Source organism: Oryza brachyantha, chromosome 6, assembly GCF_000231095.2.
Source record: "Oryza brachyantha chromosome 6, ObraRS2, whole genome shotgun sequence".
NCBI classification, from domain to species: Eukaryota; Viridiplantae; Streptophyta; class Magnoliopsida; order Poales; family Poaceae; genus Oryza; species Oryza brachyantha.
Genome location: NC_023168.2, coordinates 21,077,679 through 21,099,289, shown reverse-complemented (window position 1 = coordinate 21,099,289; position 21,611 = coordinate 21,077,679). Strand labels below are relative to the sequence as shown.

The window sequence follows — 21,611 nt, the reverse complement described above, 5'->3', positions numbered from 1 at the left end:
AACTAGCCGCCGTCTCTTACCCACCGCGCGCGCCTGCGGCATCCCACAAATACACGGGCCGCGCCGCACGTCGGAACAGCGCGCGACATGGCCATTGTTAAGCCGCCGCGACCTCGCCTCGCGTTAGCAACCCCAGCAACAAGCAGCCCATCTCCTCTTCCTCTGATCTTCTTCTCTTCCGCCGCCTCCTCCTTGTCATGCGATCGAGGTTTGCTCTGCTGTGATAATGGCGATGAACAAGCTAGTCGGCGCCGCGGTCAGGCGGCCCGGGTGGGCCGACCTCCCGCGCGACCTTCTTGAGTCCGTGCTCGGGCGCCTCCCCGTGCCGGACCGGCTCCGATTTCCCGGCGTCTGCACCGCGTGGCAGTCGGCTGATGCGGCCTCCGCCACCGCCAGGTTTCAGGCTGTGCAGCCGCCGTGGCTCATGCTTCCGTTCAACCCGACGGCGCGCAGGCAGAGCCCGGGCGGCGGCGGCGGCGGGGGTGGTGGTGATGGTAGGTTGTTGGAGGCGAGGTTCTTGAGCCTCTCCGATGGCAGGGCGTACTCCATCCCGCAGCCGGCTCCGGCAGTCTCGGAGCGTCTATGCGTCGGCTCGTCCGATGGGTGGCTCGTCACCGCCGATGCCGCCTCCGAGCTTCATCTTCTGAACCCGCTCACCGGCGCGCAAGTCCAGCTCCCGTCGGTCACCACCCTCCCTTTCGTCGACGCCAGCCGCGACGCGGACGGCCGTGTCGTGAGCTACGACCTGCGCTGCTGCTTCGGGGATGGTGAACACGGGGACGAGGTGCTGGTCCCGCCGGAGTCGTTCGCGCCGGACAAGCTACGGTACGAGCTCTACGACAAGGCCATCCTCGTCGCGCCTCCCCGGAGGCAGACGCCGTCGGGGTCGTGGGGCGGCTACGCCGTGCTGCTCATCTGCCAGCCTCTGTACCGTCTCGCCATTGCCAGAGCCGGGGACACGAGATGGACTCTGCTCGACACGCCGTCGCGCTGCTGGGTCGACGCCGTGCGCGCGTCCTCCGCCACCGACGGTCACCAAGCGGTGTACACGCTGGACTCCGTGGGGCGCGTCGTGGCGTGGGACATGGACAGCATCTCAAGCACGGCGGACACGATGACGCCCAAGGTGATCGCGCCGCCGTGCTGCTGCTCCCGCCGCGCGTGCTCCATGTCGATACCCTGCACCAAATACCTCGTCGAGCTCTCGCCGGGGCACCTGCTCCAGGTGCACCGGCTTAGGGACAAGGCGCACGCCCGGTACAAGTGGGAGCCCCGGCAAGAGCGCGTCGAGTACACGACCGTCAAGGCCGAGCTCTTCGAGTGGAAGGCCGGCGCCGCCGCCGCCCATAGCCAGTGGGCGCGGGTGGACAGCAAGGGCGGCGCCGGCGTCCTCGCCGGGCGCGCGCTATTCTTGGGCAAGAGCGCGTCGACGTGCGTCCCGGCGGACTGTTGCCCCGAGGTGAAGGGCAACTGTGTCTACTTCACCGACGACGGGCCGTGGTCGCACGAGAGGTGCCACGAGGTGGTGCCGGACGTCGGCGTGCTCGACCTCGCCGACGGGAGCTACAAGGTGCCCCGCGGCGCCGTGCGCGACCTGCTCTGGAAGTGGCCGCCGCCGGTGTGGGTCTTCCCCTCCTGCACCAACTGACCAACACCAAATCCGTCTCAACTCTGAAATGTTCTGAGTTTTTTCAGACAATGTTCAGATATCTTCATTTCTTCAGAATCAGCAGCTCAACTTTCTGTTGACCTGCTGCCTGTAAAACAAAAAACAAAAAACTTTGGCTTCCGAATGCGTGAATTAGGTCAACCTCTTGTTGACCGGTTTGCAATAAGTTGTAAAAAGGAATGTGCTTGTCAGTGTGAGAATGTGGTCAATCTCTGGTTGACTTTGTGTAAGCAACAAATTGCTAGTTTTTTTAGCAAGATCAAATTGCTAGTTAGTTGTGGCCAAGACTGTCAGGATCACATTGTACTGATCTGATTCTGAAACAAGAGTTCATTATTCGAGATAATACCGCCGGCTATGAAATTGTGATGTACAAAACACATCAAATTTCGTATAAACTGAATAATTTCAGTGATATGAGTGAAAGCTCACAATATTCATGCAAAGAACATGTTTTATTTTGCAAGAGTTGGAATTTGGCGTCGATTCGGCTTGTATCGGATGCAGAAATGATCTGCCGTGCAAGACTGCAAGCGACGGGTAACTGGTATCGTCTTCATTACGAGTTTCAGAATCAGACGACTGATAGTCTGATATCGTCTTCTGCACATGTTGTTTCACGCTTGCTTTCACTGCAAGCAGAACAGGTCGCTTGCAGTAACAGGGAATTGATCTGAAAGATAAATTAAGGTGGTGTTTAGTTGCCAAAATTTTTTGTCAAAAACATCACATCAAACATTTGATCGGATGTCGGAAGGGGTTTTCGGACATAAATGAAAAATCGAATTTCACGGCTAGCCTAGAAACCGCGAGATAATCTTTTGAGCCTAATTAATCCGTCATTAGCACATGCTGGTTACTATAGCACTTATGGCTAATCATGGACTAATTAGACTCAAAAGATTCGTCTCAAGATTTCTTTTATAATTATGCAATTAGTATCTTGGTTCATCTATATTTAATGTTTTATTTAGGTGTCCAAAAATTTAATGTGATGTTTTTGAAAAAAAAAATTTGGGAACTAAACACCACGCCTAGGGCCGCATTCGCCCTTCTAGGTAGTTAACCTATGTCTCCTCGTTTTCCGCGTGCATGTTTCCCGATAGTATATTTTTTATAAAATCATATTAATCTATTTAATATTTTTTAATAATTAATAATTAATTAATCATATACTAATCTATTACTATGTTTTCCTGTCAGCATATAAGTTAACTTATCCATGCGTACCGTACGCGGCCCTAGTCCCAACTGGCATCTCGCAGGCAGGACGGTGGCTTCGCTGCATCGTGCATGGAGGCCGGCACGGTACAAGCTGCTCATGCGAAGGTATCACCTGCAGCAGCACGGACATACAGAAGAGAACTCAAGAGGCTCGAAGGCCTCGTCTTGCTGCTGAGGCTGTAATGAAGCAGCCTATGAATTCGACGCCGATGAGGAGTTGAGTTCGCCGCCGCCGGGGGAAGCGGACCCCGTTACGTTTGTAAGCGGAAAGCCATGCGCACGAATGACCCATTCCAGTTCTTAGGCCACCCAACCATTATGGGCCGCACATAAGTCCGAGTCCCGTTTCGGCCCAACCATAATGGGCCGCACGCACGTCAAAATTGCAACGCGCGTAATACAAAATACCGTTACTAGCTCGCTGAGAACCTCAACGATTTTTGCCATATTGGATAGTGATCTTGTCTCAGAAAGGTTGTTTTTAACTGAAATTTTATCAATATAGACCTGTATTGCGTGGATGCTACATGTGTTAACAGTTTCCTGTGCTTCTCTGTACTTACTATTGCTATGTTTGTACGGGTACTAGTACATACTACAAACATCCAATTTTTGATTGATGCAATTGCAGAAGTACATTTGTTTTGATAAGATGGAAATTTTCAGTTTAGCTAATCGTAGGTAACTAGGTATATAGTGTTGAAGTGATGCTATATGATGTTGAAATGATGTTGGGATATGGAGAGGAAACTAGCTATTAGAATATGGAGAGTGAAAAATAAGGGTTATGTTCCCTCACCCCCATTTTGACTTTTGCTTATGATTATAAGTCAAAACTTAAATTTGTAATCTTAAATTTAGAGTTGATTTTAAAGTTTTTTCATCGTAGATTATTTTTCAGCCTTAGTTTTTAGATCGCTATGAACATCTATATAAAAGTTTCATTCGTAAATTATTTTTCGTTTGCAAATATGTCGCTAAAATTTGACCCCCTCTGTTGAAATGTGTGGAAAATATGGGTGGAATGTTTTGGCTAGCTATATGGATTCTTGAAGATCTAAATTTAGCAAGACTAGTGAAGATACTCTAAGCAAATCTTTAACACATCCTCAATAGTCACTCAAACAGAGCCACATGTCACCCAAAAAAAAAAAACTACAGAAGCACATCGATATATAATGCACATATTTTGGGATTTGGGGGCACTAATAACCTGCTTTGTGAAAATCATATATCATGACTAAACATTTATATGATATAGTTGCGTCCCCTTATGATTGACTTTGTTTAATTGACACATGGAAAGTTGTTGGTTTAAGATTATGAAACGACCAACGCAGCAGACTCGCAGTCATCGATTTGATTAACTCCATTTTTTTGTAGCCTTGTGATTGACTGATTATAATCCCACAACAGATCGGTTTGACACGCTGGGTTGCTGGCCAATTTGTACGAGATAGCCCCCACACACGTGCATGATGCATCCCATGTGGCATTGCAGCGAAATGGGCTCCTGGCTGTTTGAATCTGATATTAGGCTTGTTTAGGGAGCTTTAGATTCTGAGAAGCAACTGTTTGGTAGTCAGTTTTTGAGAATCTGAAAAATCTCCTAAACCTAACTTTTACAGCTTCTGAATTCTTAATTTTCCAGACAGATTCTCAGAAGTTGTGGACGCTGCCCCTTATATTCGCAGGCATTGTTGCTTTTGCTTCAATTCATCAAGCTGCACTCTGCAGCCAGCAGCAGCAGCAAATGTGCATCAGAAGCAACAGTTTTGTTTTTGTGTACTACATAGTGATCAGTGTATAACAGGGACATCTCCATTAAGAAAACAAAAGCAGAGCAGATGAAAGCAAAGGTCCAAGGCAAAATGGTCCATCCATTTGGGGGCTTATGTAAAGAAGCCCTTCACCTGCCACAGAGATGGACGCTTGAGAGCAACCTTTTCATCGTAGCAACGACGACAGTAAGCTGTGCTGTCTCTCTCGGTTCTTTTTTTTTCCTGAATCCTGATACAGTCATGCAGACGGTAGTACATCGCTACAGCTTCAGAAAACGGTGCAGAACTGAATGGACGATCCAAATGCAGGCATGGCTTCAGTGTATTATTAGTCGTTGGAAAATGTTTTCGTTTTCGGTTTGGTGAGATCGATTGGAGGACAATGCATGCGTTGCTTGTCGAGTGATTGGTCAAGTGCTTACGTATTAGAGGTTTGTTCTTGCGTTCAGGTTGATGAAAATTGACACAGCAACGACTAAGGTGGATAAATTGGGCCCTTTTTTCCCTTAAGTTTCATGTGTCCACTGCTATGCGGTTGATCGTCGTTAGTACAAGCTAAGCTCTAGGTGTCAAAGATTGCCAGCGTTACATGATTATTACCGCATGATTTGAGATAGATTTAGCATCATCGTGGGTGAAAGAAAGAAGCTTATAAACTAAACAGTCAAACAACATATTTACAAACAAAAAACAATCTGCGAATAAAATTTTTATATACACATTCTTCACGATCCAAAAACCGATCTAAAAATAAATTTCGGTGAAATCCCACAAAATCAACTCTTAATATAAGATTTAAATTTTAAATTTTAACTTATAAGCATAAGTAGAAGCGAAAAGATAGGGCGTAATCCAACCAGGTTGTGTTTGGTTCTGGCGATTGCAATTTGCGAGCCAAGATTATCTCTAAGAGAATGTTATTTTTTTTACTTTCTAAGAATTTGTATTGGGTTCATAAAAAAATATTGGGTATAAAAATTACATGCTCCTCCAACAGAACTCTAAAAATGAATAACTTGTATTAGGAACACATATTCTTATCTTAAATTTATAACACAAGTGAGCTAATTTTAGAAATGTGTAAATATTAGGAATATATTTGGTAACCTATTGAGATATATTTTCTAGCTTAATTTTCCGAATTCAGTTTTAGCCATCAACTCTAAAGTAGCTTACGAGAAAACGAAACACGTGCGAAGCGAGTTCGTGCATGGACACACACACTACAGCATCCTGGCAAATTCAGTTGCGAATGAAACCTGCAGCCATCTCGTCGCCGCAGCGAGCAACTCTGAATTGAATGGGTGGAGCCACCGACTTGCAGATTCATTCCAATTCTTTTTTCTACACTACTGTAGGGTGGTACTTGGTAGGCTCAAGTGTGTGGTAGATCAGGGATACAATTTTTTCTGGTGGCGAACGCGTGAAGCGAATGAACTAGCCCTTAACTCTCCTCTCCTCATGAACCACGAGGTGGCGACGGTTTCATCATCCACATATAATCAATGCAGAGCTAACCAACTACCTCGTGTCTCAAGACATAGCTGTACTAATTTTCAGGATTGCAAAGTTAATTATGTGCTTATAAGGATATTTAGGCAGTTTAAAATTTCAACATTGATCACCGACATAACAAGAAATAACTATTCTGTCTGATGGTATTTTGAAACGATGATACTCTGTCCTTTTTCGACAAATTCGATGATTTAACCTAATTGTTTATGTTGACACTTATGAGTATGACATGTGAAATTATCTGAATGATAGTAGACCAGGATATCAAATAATCGAATCTCAATCTTACAAGTTTCAAAATATCAAATCCCTCCTGATTTTCTATTTTACTCTTTTTTTTACAAATACACGACATTATAAATCATAAATCAAATTATAATAAAATAAGTAATAATTATATTTTTTTATCAAGACAAATATTTAAACCTAGATTAAAAATCAATGACGTTAATTAAAAAAGACGTAGGTATAGTAATATTTTGGAATCACCGGAGCCGTGCTAACGGACGGATCGTCCTCTATCCAAGACGGCCAATCGGCTGCGAGCGATCGGGTTGTTGCTGTTGCTGCTCCTGCTGCGCTAGCTGGGCCACTGCGTGTCTACTTGCCCCCCACCCCTTTCCCCTCGCTGCTTGCTCTGCTTTGCCGTTTGCACTGTGCCGCTGCTCGTAGTGAGCGAGTGGTTGCTGCTCCACTTGCTCAGCTCCGGCCCCCTCGCCTAGCCTCCCGCGATCGAGTTCGTCAACCGAACCACCCACCACCGCGCGCGCCCCGCCACCAACCTCTCGCTGCCCCGCCCCGCCTCGCCATCATCCGTTCGACGCGACGCCACCCCGACCCCGCCTTTAATATACTTACCTTCCCCCCTGCAGCCTCACGCCCGACGAGACGATCGCATTTGCTTCAGATCCAGACCGCCGCCGCCGCCGCCGTGCGGCGTGCCCGGGATGGCGATGAAGCACCATCTGGCGAGGGGCCGGCCTGAGCCCCGGCGGGTGGGCAACGCCGCCATGGTCGTCACCATGCTCCTCTCCCTCTGCGTCCTCACCTACATCAAGGCCCGCTACTGCTCCACCCCCTTCCGTACGCCTCCCTTCTTCTTCTTCTTCTTCCTCTGCTTCTTCTTCCTCTTCGTGTTCTTGATTGATTGATTTGTGGATGCGGTGATGTGCTCAGCCAAGGCGGCGGAGGAGCTGGAGGTGGTGGAGATCGACGAGGACTACGACAGCACGAGGTACAAGATGACGGGGCCGATCGGGGAGGAGGACTTCGACCCGAGCCGGCCGACGTGCTACGTCACGAGCAAGCGGTCGGAGCGGTGCGCGGCGGTGGGGGACATCCGCGTCGACGGCAACCACTCCAAGATCTACATCAGCCCGCTCGACAAGGAGTGGAAGACCAAGCCGTACGCGCGCCGCCACGACGCCGTCGCCATGGACGACGTGAGGGAGTTCACGCTCGTGCCCTTCGGCGGCGCCAACGACACCGCCGTGCCGCCGCTCTGCACCCGCAACCACTCCGTCCCGGCGTTCCTCTTCTCCAGCGGCGGCTTCGCCGGGAACCTGTACCACGACTACACCGACGTGCTCGTCCCGCTCTTCACCAGCACCAACCACTTCGGCGGCGAGGTGCAGTTCCTGCTGAGCGGGATCAAGGACTGGTGGCTCGACAAGTTCACGCCGCTGTTCCGGCAGCTCTCCCGGTACGACGTCATCGACGTCGACAATGACCAGGAGGTGCACTGCTTCCCGCGGATCTTCATCGGCGCCACGTTCCACCGCGCCATGGGCATCGACCCGGCGCGGTCGCCGGGAGGGGTCACCGTCGCCGACTTCAAGCGCCTCCTCCGCCGCACCTTCCGCCTGGAGCGCGCCGTGGCGTCCCGCACGGGGGCGCCCCGGCGGGACAAGCCGCGCCTCCTCATCATCTCCCGCAAGAGCTCCCGCCGCTTCCTCAACGAGCGCGCCATGGCGCACGCCGCCGCGCTGGCCAGGTTCGACGTGCGCATCGCCGAGCCGGACAACCACACCGACATGCCCAACTTCGCCCGCCTCGTCAACTCCGCCGACGTGATGATGGGCGTCCACGGCGCCGGCCTCACCAACATGGTGTTCCTCCCCAGCCGCGCCGTGCTCATCCAGGTGGTGCCCTTCGGCGGCCTCGAGTGGCTCACCCGCGTCACCTTCAAGGACCCTGCAAAGGACATGGGCGTCAGCTACATGGAGTACAACGTCTCCCTCGACGAGAGCTCGCTCAAGGAGCTCTACCCCAGAGACCATTTCTACCTCCAGCATCCGTACGACGTGCACAAGAAAGGCTGGGACGCCATCAAGACCGTCTACCTCGACAAGCAGAACGTCATGCTCAACCTCACCAAGCTTACCAACACGCTGGAGGAGGCTCGCAGCATCTTGCCCTGACCATGCCCCGCCATGGGAGCGACCTTCCTTCCTTCATGCTGATGCTTAGATAGGAGAGCTCTTTCCTTTTTGGTTCCCTTCTTTCCTTCTTCCTTCTTCCTTCTTCTTGCTTTGTTCTTGTGGCGAGATTCATTTCTTTCATTGTTTTTTGGTAAAGGAGGAGACGAGCAAGATCGTGTCATAGACAAGTAAGTGTCCAAAGGTTAAATTACACATCAACTTTGTAAATTGGTTGCTGTCCATAAAATGTCAACGCAAAGAAGCTAATTATTTCTCTGTGGGTAGTGATGAACAATTCACTTTTGCCACCAATATTGTTCTTCCAAGATCTTAGCAGGCGTTAATTCTGGGAACCTGCCAAACAAATGGTGATGGTCAATACTCTGAAAATTGAATGATCAGAGCCATTTTGTAAACAAGGCGATGTTCAACTTGTATTCGAGAGGAGAATAGGAAAAATAAATTTTCAGCAATCTCAGTCTGGCCTATGCCCCTCTTATGCTCAAGAACATAGTTTTCAGACATGCATTCATTTAGGATTTGTTCGGAAGCTTGACGTTACCTCAAAAGTACCTAGAAGCTTAAGCACCTACTGATACTATGTCGTTAGCGTAGCTCATAGCCACTCATAGTGTAAACTGAAACACTACCTGTGCAGACAACGAAATGTTCAGAGTTCATCTGGGAAGCCAGTTTGCAGGAACTTTAAGGTGAACCCTGCCAAATAAGACCATAGCCTATGATGCACCACAGAACGGTCCTAAACAATCCATGAACCCAAACAAAGCTGCAGTGGTTGTTGAACTGTTTCCCACAAGAAAAGACGGCATGACAAGACAGTAAACCAACTGAAAGGAGCCATTTCCCTCTCGTTACCTCAATACTACTACTGATTACTGAACCGACCAAGAGATTAATCAGTACAAACGTGATCATTAGATGCCATCAATCATATGTGGAAAACGCCCAAATAACCGACAATCGTGGCCTTAATCATAGATATTGCCTATTTCACACATTTTCATTTTCTTGCATTCTTCAGAAATGATCAGTAGTATCTTTCAGATGAGAGTCGATTAACCCACACGGTTAGTAGGTGTAGTTTTGGGATGTGGAAACAGCTCAGCTTCCACGATCATCTCCACTTGGGAGAAGCTACCAAATTTCTGTTGCTTCCTCGCCTTTCACGGTGCGATCATTGAGCTGCCGAAACCAGAAAGAAAGCACTCCAGAATCATCTCCTGTAAGCAAAGTACTCGCTGCTTTGTAGCTGATAGCTCAGTGTCACCAGCTCATCCGCTCAAGGGTGCACGTGTGCTGCATTTCATGGTGACACAGAAAGAGCCAAAGAGGCTTCTCTATGCAGTTAAAACCAGCTGAGTTTCATCAACTCTACGTAAAAAATTCTTTATCTGCATCTGCATCCTTTCTGCTGGCTTTCAACTTTCAAAGCTGGAACTTCATAGTTTTACATCTGAACTGGGATTTGAATATTTAATAAAGGGGCAATGAGTAAATGGCAGCAGTGCAATTGAAGTACTTCTGCAAAAGCTTCATCTGATTGTCTGATAATATGCAAAAGAGTCTTTCGAAAGAAATGTTTACTGTTCAGCAGACGTGAAATGTTTTTGGAAATTCTGCACTGAGATGAAGGCTTCATGGTCAGAAATCTTTGTCTCTGCTTTTGCCCGGTTCAGCCCTTTGACCTCACGTACCTAATTGGTAGAGGAAATGTAGCTTTTGGATGCCATCAATTAGGGTGGTTTGTGCACGTTCTTCTGATAAATGCACTCTTAATTGGCCTTGTATATTAAGCTAGCCAAGCAGGGAAGCAATTATGCTATGCGTCCAGAAGTTCTGACTCAGGTCAGGTGCTGCTTTATCAAGTGCTTTACGTGCTGAAGACTTCTGGTCCAACAAGAGAGGGACACATGTATGACAAATGATAATACGTATCTGAGGTCAGACTGAGGATGCTGAGTGGCGGAGAGTGAAGGAGAAACAAGATGGGCCCATGAATTTAACCATGACATATCATACTAGAGCAGCTATATATGTATAGAGTACTCTAAGAAAGGAAGATCGACAAAAGATAAAGAGGTGATAGAGAATAAGCAATAACAGTGATAAACTAAGACCAAGGCCCAGGATGATGATCCAAGTACCATTATGCATAAATAAACACCAGATAGTTTGCTGTAAATAAATGCGTTTTGAAGATAGTACACAATTTTTGAATGGGAAGGCCCGGGAGGAAGTTTCAGTCTCTGCGGACTTCTTTGCAGGACAAGTAGGAAAGTATGGGCAGGGTTATTATCACTCAGTTGCTAAAACCAGAATTGTTTATTTTGACATAAGAAGGCATGTGTTAATTTTCAAAGATGTTGAAATTATAATGGTGTGATTTATCCTACCTTTTCTTCCTGAACCTTGTTTTTAGAGAATGCAAAAAAGCTTTCCAATCTTTGCATTAAAAGGAGGAAATTCCTGGACTTTTTTCTTTTCGCATTATACATGTATAACTGAGAGAGCAGTAGCAACAACTAAAGCATGTTGGAATGTAACATGGTACTCCTCGATCACCTTGATTTTCTTTAAGATGAAAGCTATATTAGCATAGCATCTTCTTCAGGAAAGGAACATCGAGGTAGGTAGACCAATGTCTCATAATAGAAGTTTAATGATTAATCATGTTTGTCTTCACAAGATTGTAACCATAGCAATCTGATCTGGTTGGGAGGAGGTAGTATGAATAAATTTGCAGTACCTGCACTAATCTGGATAACTGGATGCTTTGGTGACTTCAATCTCAGTTTCTGATGGTTTAGTTTCATCTGCTCCCACAATCCCACTTGAGCAATAATTGTTTCACTTTTTTTTGAAAAAAACTTACAAACACGAAAATAGAAATGTGTTGGAAAAGATGGCTAGGAGTTACCTTTATCTGTGTTGAAAGGCGAACTATGCAGTATTTCATTCACAGCTCACCATATTAACTATACAAAAGAAAACAAGTCATATACACAATCAGTTGCACTTATTGAACGTACAACAGATAAGTCTCAAAATAATCAGCAGTATCAACAACTCTATATATATAGTGCTATGATATAAATAACTGCTTTTGTGGTGGTATAATCAAAACTGGTGATATCTGTTTTCAGGCCAACATCATTCTTCCATCTGAACCCTGAACTCTATCCCGGGCCTTTTCAGCCTATAAGAAAACAGAAGTAAAGGCATCAAAGACAAGTTAGTTATATACAACATAGTAAGACAAAGACAAGCATATCATGCCATTTCAATACAGCAGGAATGAGTGGTAAGGTAAGGTCCAACAGGTATGTCACAAATTCAATCAAGCAAGACTTCCATGTCATACCAAGCCAGCTAGAAGGAAATGATTGATATGTATTTCTCCATGTAAATTAATTTCAGGGGAAAGAACAATTGAAAGTTAGTTTCTTGAGACAAAGCAAAAAAAAAAAAAAAAACATCAATCCATATCACCACTGAGGCACTGAGAAGCATTCTCCAGGTGCAAAGTTCTGTGCTGCTTCAGCAATTTCGTGTCGTCAACATAACTAGTGCCCAGTCTCAAGTTTTCATGCCACTGGAACAGTGCATGCGCATGCAACCTCCCTCTGTTCTTACTGGGCTAGAGGGAGCTCGCGTGCCTTCATAATATATAACAGCCAAATCCTTTGATTGTAAAGGTCATAAGTTCAAGGGCGTACCTCTTCATTCCAGCGTGTACGAAGCAGCATGACAACCAGCGCCAAAATTTGCACTGTCATGGCACATATTATTCCCATCCAAAGCCCCTGCACAGAAAGCCAACTCAGAGTGGGATTAAGACAGAAATCACACAACAATGCATACCAGAATTGCATGCAAAATCATATTTACCTTACCACCGATCTTCAGAACAAATGCAAAAATAACAGCTGAAGGGAGACCGATTGTATAGTAAGCACACAAGTTGATAACAGAACATACTTTTTGCCAGCCACAGCCTCTAGCAGCGCCTTAAGAGTCATGGATAAATTAAACAAATGGTGACTAAGATCAGTAATATTGAGGACTTTTGGCATCATGATTACTATAAGGACTGTTGATAAATGCAGAATTGACATATTTGGATGTGTGTTTTATCCCAAACCTGATAATGTGCATTGTATTCCATCCATGAAGTCAGATATAGCAAGAATCGGCATCATTTTTGCGACATATTTCACAACCTCATCTTCATTACTGTACAAGTAACCCCAGATATCTCGTACCAAAACTGTGATAATAGCTACAAGCATGCCTTCAGTTAGGCACATGATTCCTGAAACAAAGACTGATAACTGTGCTGCTTGGGGATTCCCAGCACCTAATTCATTGGAAACTCTTATACTGGAAAGAGACATGAGCCACAGTCCAAAATTAGATAAGCACAAGTTTGAGGTGTCAAATCTCATAAATGAAAGGAAAAGGCATCCCAAAATTTTGCTCTGCTGACCTTATTGCACTGCTGAGACCACTTGGAATTGTATAAACCATCCACATTGTATTCAAGCTGGAAACAAGCCATGCGTTACTTCACAATTCACATTATCAAGTCTATGAAAGCATACTCCATTGAACTAAGTTGATAGCTGTGTACTTCATGGTTATCAGAGAAAATTTAAAAAGCAAATGCATGTAAAACCATGCAATTGCGCCGGGATTTGTATGTACAGCCTATTATCTATCTATTGCTCACTCTGTTTTTTTTATTTGATGCGATTGACTTTTAGATATACATTTAAACATGTCTCATTAACAATTTACATAATTATTAATTATTTTGTTACGATTTATTTTATCATTAAAGATACTTTAAACATGACTTGTAATTTTGCAAATTTGCAAAAACATAATGAATAAGATGGATGGTCAAACATAGATCCAAAAGCCACCAGCATCAAATAAAAAAATGGGGGGAGTATATTATAAAGATATGCTGAAAGGCATGCAGGCATTCTGTTTGCTCACCTTATTGACAAAATTGAGGTTTCCAGTTTTGGATTAGGTAGAAAGCCGGCAAGAAGAACCACCATCTCAAATGCCCAATACTCCAAGCTGAGTTATGTCACAAGTCATATAATAATTTCCATGCAGAAAGAACAATATATTGCATGTTACTTATCTGTTTAACAAGTTATCTATTATTGAACAAAGTTGATCCATATTAGGCTTACCAAGTCATAAAGGTAGATGGAATGGCTAGCCTTAGATACATGTTAACATCCTTTAACTTAAGTGCCTCCCTTGACCACCCAGGCCAACTCCTTCTGCCAACCTCAGAAACTTTTATATATATTGCTAGCAATATCACATTGAACCAGTAAGATAATGATATTGACAAAGCTGCACCTCTATTGCCAAGGTCAAAACAATGAACCATGACCCAGCACAGTAGAATGTGAAGTACCAGGGTAATCGCAGAACAAACTACCAGCGGGTGGACAATGTTTTGAGTTTGCAGAAACTTGGTAAGGCACTGAAGCAAACCATATGCAAAAAGGCCAGGAATCAACCACAGAGCATACAATCCAGCTTCAGATGATATCTCAGGATTTTGACCAAGAGCGATAAGAATTTGGCCAGAAAAAGCCAACACAAAGGCCAGTGGAACACCCATAATCATAAGAACAAAGATAGCCCTTTGCGCATGTGTCCCGAGCATATCAAATTGTTTTGCTCCATATGACTGTCCACAGAATGTATCCAAAGCGCTTCCCATTCCCAGCTTGCCATGGAATAAACAGATATGCAGTTTTCATTGAAATTTTCTTGCAAGTAGAAGAGCAGGCATCATACAGTTGAACAAATGAGAGTTCATACAACTATAAACACACTACAACTACAAGCATATTCCAGACCTCATTAGATAGCCCCTATATTTATAGAATTTGAACTAATTTTTTGATATAATGCCCTAAATAACTGAATCATAAAGCGAACGCATCGTACTTTGTACTGATTTTCACTCCCGGCCTCCCGGGAACAAATTTTGCCGACGCAAAGGAATAATTATTCATACTAAAAATACTAACACAAAGTTAAATATAGATTAGTTATGATCAAGTGTGTTCAGTACCAGCACGCTGAATCCGGTGACGTTGGCGAAGGACGAGGCGACAGAGGCGCCGGAGAGGGAGAGCTCGCCGAGGTGTCCGGCGAACATGACGGAGACCACCTGCAGGCTGTACTGCAGAAGGCTACACGCCACCAGCGGCGCCGCGAGCCCCGCCTGCTTCCGCACCTCCGCCCCCACCGCCGCCGGCTCATCAGGAGGAGGCTCGAGGGCGGGGACGATGAGAGGCTCCGCCGCCGCCGCCTCGACCTCGCCGCCTCCGCTCATTCCGCGACTCGTGGAGGCGATGGCCGGAGCAGTTGACCGCTGCGAGTGTATCGGCCCATCTAGAGTTAGAAAGGCCATCGTGGCCTTGTTCGACAAGGCCCAAATAACGGCCCATATACGGGAAGGCCCATATATTTGCATTATTTCTCGGCCCATTATGGAATAGGCCTTATTATATGGGCCTGCGTCCATGAGCCTTCACTGGACTTCAGAAAAAGCAGCAAGAGTTCTTGATGAGTTCAGACAGAAAAAAAAACAGGAATCTCGCGTGGATGGACAGAGATAATGGTCTTATCCTTCTGGATTAGCAGAGAAATGGAACTGAAATCATCCAAATAGATAAGAAATTTCTCTAATCCGAACAGGTGTGATGGTCCAGCCCTCCAGCTGGTTGATATACGTTTGATGATTTTGGACGGGATTGTATGGACTAATTAAAATCATCCAAAGAGATAAGAAATTGCTCTAATCCAAACATGTGCAATGTTCCATCACTCCAGCTGGTCGATGTATGGTTAATGAATTTGGACGGGATTGTATCATGTATGGACAATTTAGAGTTTGGACTGTGATTACAAAAGAAATCAGGGTTAAGTATGAACAACTTCAGAGGAGGTCAGCAAATTTGGAGTTGATGTATTAAAGACAAAATTGTAACCTCCCTACTGGGTATATTTGATTTCCTAAGTAAATCATTGCAGAATCTCTGTGGACATAGATTGTGACGTTTTCACTGTCATCCGGTAAGCAAGCAAGGTCAGAATGGTGGCAACTGTCGAACGCCAATTGGGCCATAAGAAATGGCAGCTAACTGACTCCAATCATAGTCAATTCATTCTGTTTTAAGGGTCGGTCAACCATCCCTATGATAAATCCATGATCCATACATCAGAACCAACGTGGATCAGAATCAAGAAAATTCCCCCATGCTATTTGCGAGAAGAGCGCTATGTTCATGCTAGCTTAGATGCCCATTTGTTCTTGACCCTCCTGGCATTTACTTCTTGAAACCTTGTGTATTTGCTTATGTCAGAGTGTTAATCCAGCTTGCAGTTTCCATTGGTGTCTGCACACTTGTGTTCTTTGTCATCACCAGACAGCAAAAAGACGCAGCTTCGAGTCGTTGTATATGCAGCACAGGATACAAAGTTGCTGCCACTATGATTATGCAAAATGCAGGATTAACAGTAAGTAGCTCACTTATGAACAAATAATCTGCTACTTTTTATAAAGTGCATCCCCAAAGTTCATCCAAAATATAAATACATAAAGTACATACTTACAATCTGGGCAATCTCGCCTACCATTTTGTTGCGTTTGCACTGCGATTCCCTTCACCCCCATGTGCCCCTGTGCTATCAAACAATTCCCTTTTGCTAGAGCAGAATCATGAAATGCCAAACTGCTAGATCTAAGGGGTGCTTATCACGCTTTGTATTCTTTTTTTCAGATGCAGCCTTGCAATGTAATGGATCTGACCTCTGTATTCATCCAGTTTTCAAGCGATAAACACCATTGGATGGCCCATGTCACACATTGACTTCACAATATATATCTGGCAGATTTCCCAGTCGAGATTGAAATAGTCGAAATCGCCATCGTAAACGGGAGGTTTCTTGATATCTCGTTTTCTGAATTCTAGCTGTTTCAGAAGAAGAAAAAAAAAAGGAACATAAAGACGAAGAAGCTACGTCAGTTCTCGTGAACAACATAAAAAAGGACAAAAGGAAAGGCGACGAATAAACGTGGTTTCCATGAACTGCCAAGCTGGTTCAACCGACCAAGGCTTGATTAATTAATTTGATCACTTCCAAATCATGTAGCGATACTGTTCTCCACGGCCGCTGTTGCTGCCTCGCTGGGTCCATCGATTAACCAATTTGGTTTGTTAATTCCCCTGGACTTAACTAATCAAGTTGCCCAGCAATGCGATGCATTTATGGATACCGGCATCAGAAAGGGAGCTCTCTCTGTTTTGTATATGGTTGCAAAGCTGCTGTTCTTGTCCCTGGTGTGTGAGTTCTTGTTTTGCAGAGAGAGATGAAGGCAGCTGCGAGGAGCAAGAAGAGCAGGGGCTCTTTCTGCCACCCCCCTCTGCTCCTGCTCATTGTGGCAATCCAGTTCTTGGTGATATACTCACCAACCCTTGATCAATACATGGTGATGCTAACCACAGGTATGCTGTATGAAGCAATAAAAATACTCATTTTGTACTGTTGATTTTTGTGTTTTGGTTAGTACTGTCAGAGAGGCATATGCTGTCTGTCTTGTCCATGCTGAATCCCTTGTGTGCGTATTTGGTAACAGTTACTGAATCCCTTCAGGCAAAAAAAAATGTTTTTTTTGGATAAAATGATGGTAACATTTACTGAATGATGAACTGATTAGTTCGTTGATACTGCCCATCATGGCTAATAGTCATGTTAGGATATCAGCATCTGTTGTTATTTTTCTGTTCTTGTGATCGAAATGGGGAGCTGACACATTGATGGATTGTCCTGCAGGCAAGCCCGGGTTTCCATCAATGTTAATTGAAGGTAGGAGAGGCTTCAAACAAGTAGGTATGTGTCACATAACCTTCAGAATTCAAATCCACAATGTGATTCATTTCTTCAGAGAAATTGAACGAGCAAAATTTCCGACGTTATTTTGGATAAAAAGATTAAAAAAAATTGATTTTGCGTTTGTTTAATGGAATTCTTGATGCAGATGAGTTCATTCCGGAGCCTCACCTGCGATGCGACTTCAGCGACAATAGATCCGACGTCTGCGAGATGGACGGCGCCATCCGCATCCTCGGGCGCACGTCGGAGGTGTTCCTGGTGGCGCCGAGCCTCGCCTCCGTCCTCGCCGGCGGCGGTGGCGTGAACGCGACGGGCGTGGACGCGAACGCGACGAGCTGGAAGATCCAGCCGTACACCCGCAAGGGCGAGAACCGCGTGATGCCGGGCATCACGGAGGTGACGGTGCGGCTGGTGACGGCGGAGGAGGCGCCGCCGTGCGACGAGTGGCACGACGTGCCGGCGGTCGTGTACTCCAACGGCGGCTACTGCGGCAACTACTACCACGACTTCAACGACAACATCATCCCGCTGTTCATCACGTCGCGGCACCTCGCCGGCGAGGTGCAGCTGCTGGTGACGCAGAAGCAGCGGTGGTGGTTCGGCAAGTACAGGGAGATCGTGGAGGGGCTGACGAGCTACGAGCCGGTGGACCTCGACGCCGAGCAGCGCGTCCACTGCTACCGGCGCGCCGTCGTCGGGTTGCGCAGCCACAAGGACCTCAGCATCGACCCGCGGCGAGCTCCGAACAACTACTCCATGGTCGACTTCAAGCGGTTCCTGATGTGGCGCTACTCGCTGCCGCGGGAGCACGCGATCCGGATGGACGAGGAGCCGGGGAAGAAGCCGCGGCTGCTGGTCATCAACCGCCGGTCCCGCCGCCGGTTCGTGAACCTCGACGAGATCGTGGCCATGGCGGAGGGGCTCGGGTTTGACGTCGCGTCGACGGAGCTGCACGCCCACATCCCGGAGGCGTCGGCGACGGTGAACTCGTTCGACGTGATGGTGGCGGTGCACGGGTCGGGGCTCACCAACCTGGTGTTCCTCCCCATGAACGCTGTGGTGGTCCAGGTGGTGCCGCTGGGGAGGATGGAGGGGCTCGCCATGGACGAGTACGGCGTGCCGCCGCGCGACATGAACATGAGGTACCTGCAGTACAACATCACGCCGGAGGAGAGCACGCTGTCGGAGCTGTACCCGCGGGCGCACCCCGTCTTCCTCGACCCGCTCCCCATCCACAAGCAGAGCTGGTCGCTCGTCAAGGACATCTACCTCGGCCGGCAGGACGTCCGCCTCGACGTCCGCCGCTTCCGCCCCGTCCTCCTCAAGGCCCTCCACCTCCTCCGGTGACCACGACGACGACGACGACACACACACGTACACAGATTAATTACAATTACAAGCAATGCACACGTCAACAGCGGATGGATTAATTACAAGATTTTTACGGTGGTTAGCTGATGTAGTTTTAATTAATTTAATTTGGTGGTTGCGCAAGGTGGCAACGTTAATTTTTGTATGATAATTAATCGATCCCTTTTCTTTTTCTTCTTCTGTTGCGAGCCGTGATGCGTACGTGCGTACGCGTGTTGTTGTAAGTTGGCCTGCTGCAATTGGCTGGCTCAACCAAGCATGTGACGCTACCATCCTTTCTTGTACAGTTGTAACTCATCTACCTCACGCCTGGTCATTGGCGGGAGGAAAAGGTTTAACGTTCTTCAGCTATCGAAACAGTTCAATTCAAGTTCGTCGATGATTTAGACGGTGGTTTTGTCCTATATGATACCTCCTGACCTCCATGACAGTACTTTTGTCCAACATGCATGGAGCCCATGTGCTTAGGGGTGAACAAAAAGCTTGGGCTCGTGAACTCAGCTTGGCTCGAAAATTAAACGAGCCAAGCCTAAGCTGCCTTGATAGCTTGTTTGTAAATCAAGCTGAGCCCAAGCTAGCTCATAAGCCGCTCGGTAAAGTTATTGAGTTGTAAAAAAACTGACATGATCTATTACCAAGTTGTCTGTCCAAGAAAAATAGAGAAACCATAACATATTATGCGCTCACAGCCTCGTACAACAGAAACTCCCCTCCCTTCCTGACTTCTCACGTAGTCACGTCACCATCATACCAAGACCGAGATAGTGAGCACGATTGGGCAACGAGAGGAGTTGTCGGCCTCCGCGGTGTCACCTCCCTCCCTTGTGCCGCTGCGTCGGCTCCGGCCTCCCTCCCCAATGCCGCTTGATATCGAGCCCCCCCACACGCGTCGACGGCATCCCTAACCAAGCTAGCTCTTGCTCGAGCTTTAAAACAAGCTAAGTCAAGCTGCTTTTTTTTACTTGATTTCTTTATCAAGCCGAGCTTGTCCTTGACCAAGCTTTCACGAGCCGAGCTAAGCTTGGCTCGGCTTGGTCATTTCCACCTCTATATGTGCCATGTTATTAACCTAGTCTTCATTTGGTAAGCCTTTTTTTGCTGATTAGGTATCACAGTATCGTCACATAGGATAAAACCATTGTCATTTGCTGATTTTAGTGCCAAATAGGATGAACTGCTATCAAACTGCTGAGAGACTTGATTTGAGCTCTTTTTCATAGTGGGAGAATGTAGTAACTCATCCAGTCAAGAAAAGTGACTGAAACTCAACCTGTAGTCCTTGGCTGGACTGGAGCCTTCAAGGAGACAGAGTCTGGCCTAGGCCATACTATGGGCCAGCCCAGGAGGGAGTTGGGCTATGTGGGCCTGCTCGTAACGGGCCGAATCGATCTAGTTCTCTCGCCTAATTGGGCTCTAAACAATACTATACGGCCTGCTTCTCGGTAACTGATGCATGACACTGATTCAGTCGAACAGTCAAAGTCTAAATCAAGCATTGAAATTTCACTGATAGCTAGCGAGCGAACTCCTCGATCGGAGTTTGGCCGGAGTAAATTCTCGCTCGCATTGGTAATGGGCATGCATGGCGCGGACACGTTCTGCGAGGCGTCGCCATGGACGCGGCTTTGATTTCTCGCGCTCCACGGTACTGGACGACTGGACGTCGTCGTCCTCTATATAACAGCACGGCCGGCCGCTCGACGGAGCACCACGCACGCTAGAGTTCTTACTACTGTTTCTGAACTAGCTTCTTCTTGGACTGATCAAGCGAGAGAAATGGGCGGCAAGGGCGGTAGCGGCGGCGGCAAGGGTGGCGGCGGAGGCGGTGGCGGAGGTGGGGGCAGGACTGGCGGTGGCAGCGGCGGCGGTGGTGGTGGAGGAAAGGGTGGTGGCGGCGGCGGAGGCTCTGGCAAGTCAGGCGGTGGGTACAGTGGCGGGCACGCTGGCGGCGGCGGTGGAGCTGGCAAGTCAGGCTCCGGCGGCGGCGGGAGCGACGGCATGATGAAGGCTCCCGGCGGCGACGTGTCGTACATCTCCCGCTCCGGGTTCGAGTCCAACCCTCAGGTTTACTTCCAGGGGCTCCATGGGGATGGCAAGTAGAGGTTTGGAGCGCTCCTAGGTTAGGCTGCTTCTAAGCAATCAGAAGTTTGCGATTATGCCCCATGCATACATGGTGGCTTCTAAATAATGTACTTGTCTGAAGCAGCCTAGTTTCTCCAATTCTCTAGCTTGTTCTGGATTATCGTTGAAATCTTTTTAAGTGAGTGCTTTCGATAATGGAATTGTGTTTGTTTATTTAAAAAAAATGATCTCTGTTTTCAAAAAATGGATAACTCACTCCCAAGCATGCATGCATCAAAACTTATGCATGGCATGCATCCGTCGTGTTCTCGTATGCATATGTGACTTCAGTTGAAATAAAGGGAAAATTTGGTGCAAAACAATAGATTCAAATATAGGGTTGGTTTTTGAGACATTCAAATATGTAGATCAATTGTGGAACGAGGAAGTTCAACGTAGATAATAGTAACATCACTCCACCAAATATCAATTCAAATTCGACCACACGCTGAAAAACGAGAAAACTCTTGGGTGTAAAAAAATAACACCATTAATCATCGGCTTATTTTCTTTTTTTAATCTTAATGTGTGATTTGAGTTTAGACCTATCAT

At 46.8% G+C, this 21,611-nt stretch overlaps 4 protein-coding genes across 7 annotated transcripts; 3 read left to right on the top strand and 1 right to left on the bottom strand.

Annotated features, from left to right (window-relative positions):
• Window positions 1-2,019, top strand: LOC102714836. Its single transcript, XM_040525317.1, has one exon. It carries the CDS (start codon window positions 227-229, stop codon window positions 1,646-1,648), a length of 1,422 nt encoding a protein of 473 aa, XP_040381251.1. The 5' UTR covers window positions 1-226; the 3' UTR covers window positions 1,649-2,019.
• Window positions 2,020-6,743: 4,724 nt separating this feature from the next.
• LOC102710796 (alpha-1,3-arabinosyltransferase XAT2-like) lies at window positions 6,744-8,885 on the top strand. The gene is made up of 2 exons (XM_040524822.1): window positions 6,744-7,272; window positions 7,366-8,885. The coding sequence occupies exons 1-2, from the start codon at window positions 7,137-7,139 to the stop codon at window positions 8,607-8,609; spliced, it is 1,380 nt and encodes a 459-aa protein (XP_040380756.1). The 5' UTR covers window positions 6,744-7,136; the 3' UTR covers window positions 8,610-8,885.
• On the bottom strand, window positions 8,885-15,026 carry LOC102714196 (protein DETOXIFICATION 16-like). Of its 4 annotated transcripts, none has more exons than XM_040524820.1 (10): window positions 14,740-15,026; window positions 13,838-14,388; window positions 13,632-13,718; window positions 13,117-13,173; window positions 12,772-13,010; window positions 12,519-12,637; window positions 12,347-12,433; window positions 11,548-11,826; window positions 9,260-11,460; window positions 8,885-8,963 (listed from the first exon to the last, which is right to left on the bottom strand). In XM_040524820.1, exons 1-8 carry the CDS (start codon window positions 15,001-15,003, stop codon window positions 11,770-11,772), a joined length of 1,461 nt encoding a protein of 486 aa, XP_040380754.1. In that variant the 5' UTR covers window positions 15,004-15,026; the 3' UTR covers window positions 8,885-8,963; window positions 9,260-11,460; window positions 11,548-11,769. The 4 variants fall into 4 exon arrangements, with proteins under 4 accessions (XP_040380754.1, XP_040380755.1, XP_006656467.1 ...); XM_040524821.1 differs by having other exon boundaries at window positions 9,260-11,443; XM_006656404.3 differs by having other exon boundaries at window positions 13,838-14,431; window positions 14,740-15,008.
• A 1,568-nt stretch (window positions 15,027-16,594) lies between these two features.
• On the top strand, window positions 16,595-19,093 carry LOC102713746 (beta-1,2-xylosyltransferase XYXT1). Its single transcript, XM_040525327.1, has 3 exons — window positions 16,595-17,179; window positions 17,508-17,564; window positions 17,713-19,093. Exons 1-3 carry the CDS (start codon window positions 17,044-17,046, stop codon window positions 18,912-18,914), a joined length of 1,395 nt encoding a protein of 464 aa, XP_040381261.1. The 5' UTR covers window positions 16,595-17,043; the 3' UTR covers window positions 18,915-19,093.
• The last annotated feature ends 2,518 nt before the right edge of the window (window positions 19,094-21,611 follow it).

Bases quoted from the DNA above. Each gene is read 5' to 3' on its own strand.
- LOC102714836 (XM_040525317.1), top strand. From the start codon at position 227: ATGGCGATGAACAAGCTAGTCGGCGCCGCGGTCAGGCGGCCCGGGTGG.
- LOC102710796 (XM_040524822.1), top strand. From the start codon at position 7,137: ATGGCGATGAAGCACCATCTGGCGAGGGGCCGGCCTGAGCCCCGGCGG. The intron at 7,273-7,365 runs GTACGCCTCCCT...TGATGTGCTCAG, and splicing joins CTACTGCTCCACCCCCTTCC to CCAAGGCGGCGGAGGAGCTG.
- LOC102714196 (XM_040524820.1), bottom strand. From the start codon at position 15,003: ATGAGCGGAGGCGGCGAGGTCGAGGCGGCGGCGGCGGAGCCTCTCATC. The intron at 14,389-14,739 runs GTACTGAACACA...TTCCATGGCAAG, and splicing joins TCACCGGATTCAGCGTGCTG to CTGGGAATGGGAAGCGCTTT. The intron at 13,011-13,116 runs GTCAGCAGAGCA...GTCTCTTTCCAG, and splicing joins GGTCTCAGCAGTGCAATAAG to TATAAGAGTTTCCAATGAAT.
- LOC102713746 (XM_040525327.1), top strand. From the start codon at position 17,044: ATGAAGGCAGCTGCGAGGAGCAAGAAGAGCAGGGGCTCTTTCTGCCAC. The intron at 17,180-17,507 runs GTATGCTGTATG...ATTGTCCTGCAG, and splicing joins CATGGTGATGCTAACCACAG to GCAAGCCCGGGTTTCCATCA. The intron at 17,565-17,712 runs GTATGTGTCACA...TTCTTGATGCAG, and splicing joins GAGAGGCTTCAAACAAGTAG to ATGAGTTCATTCCGGAGCCT.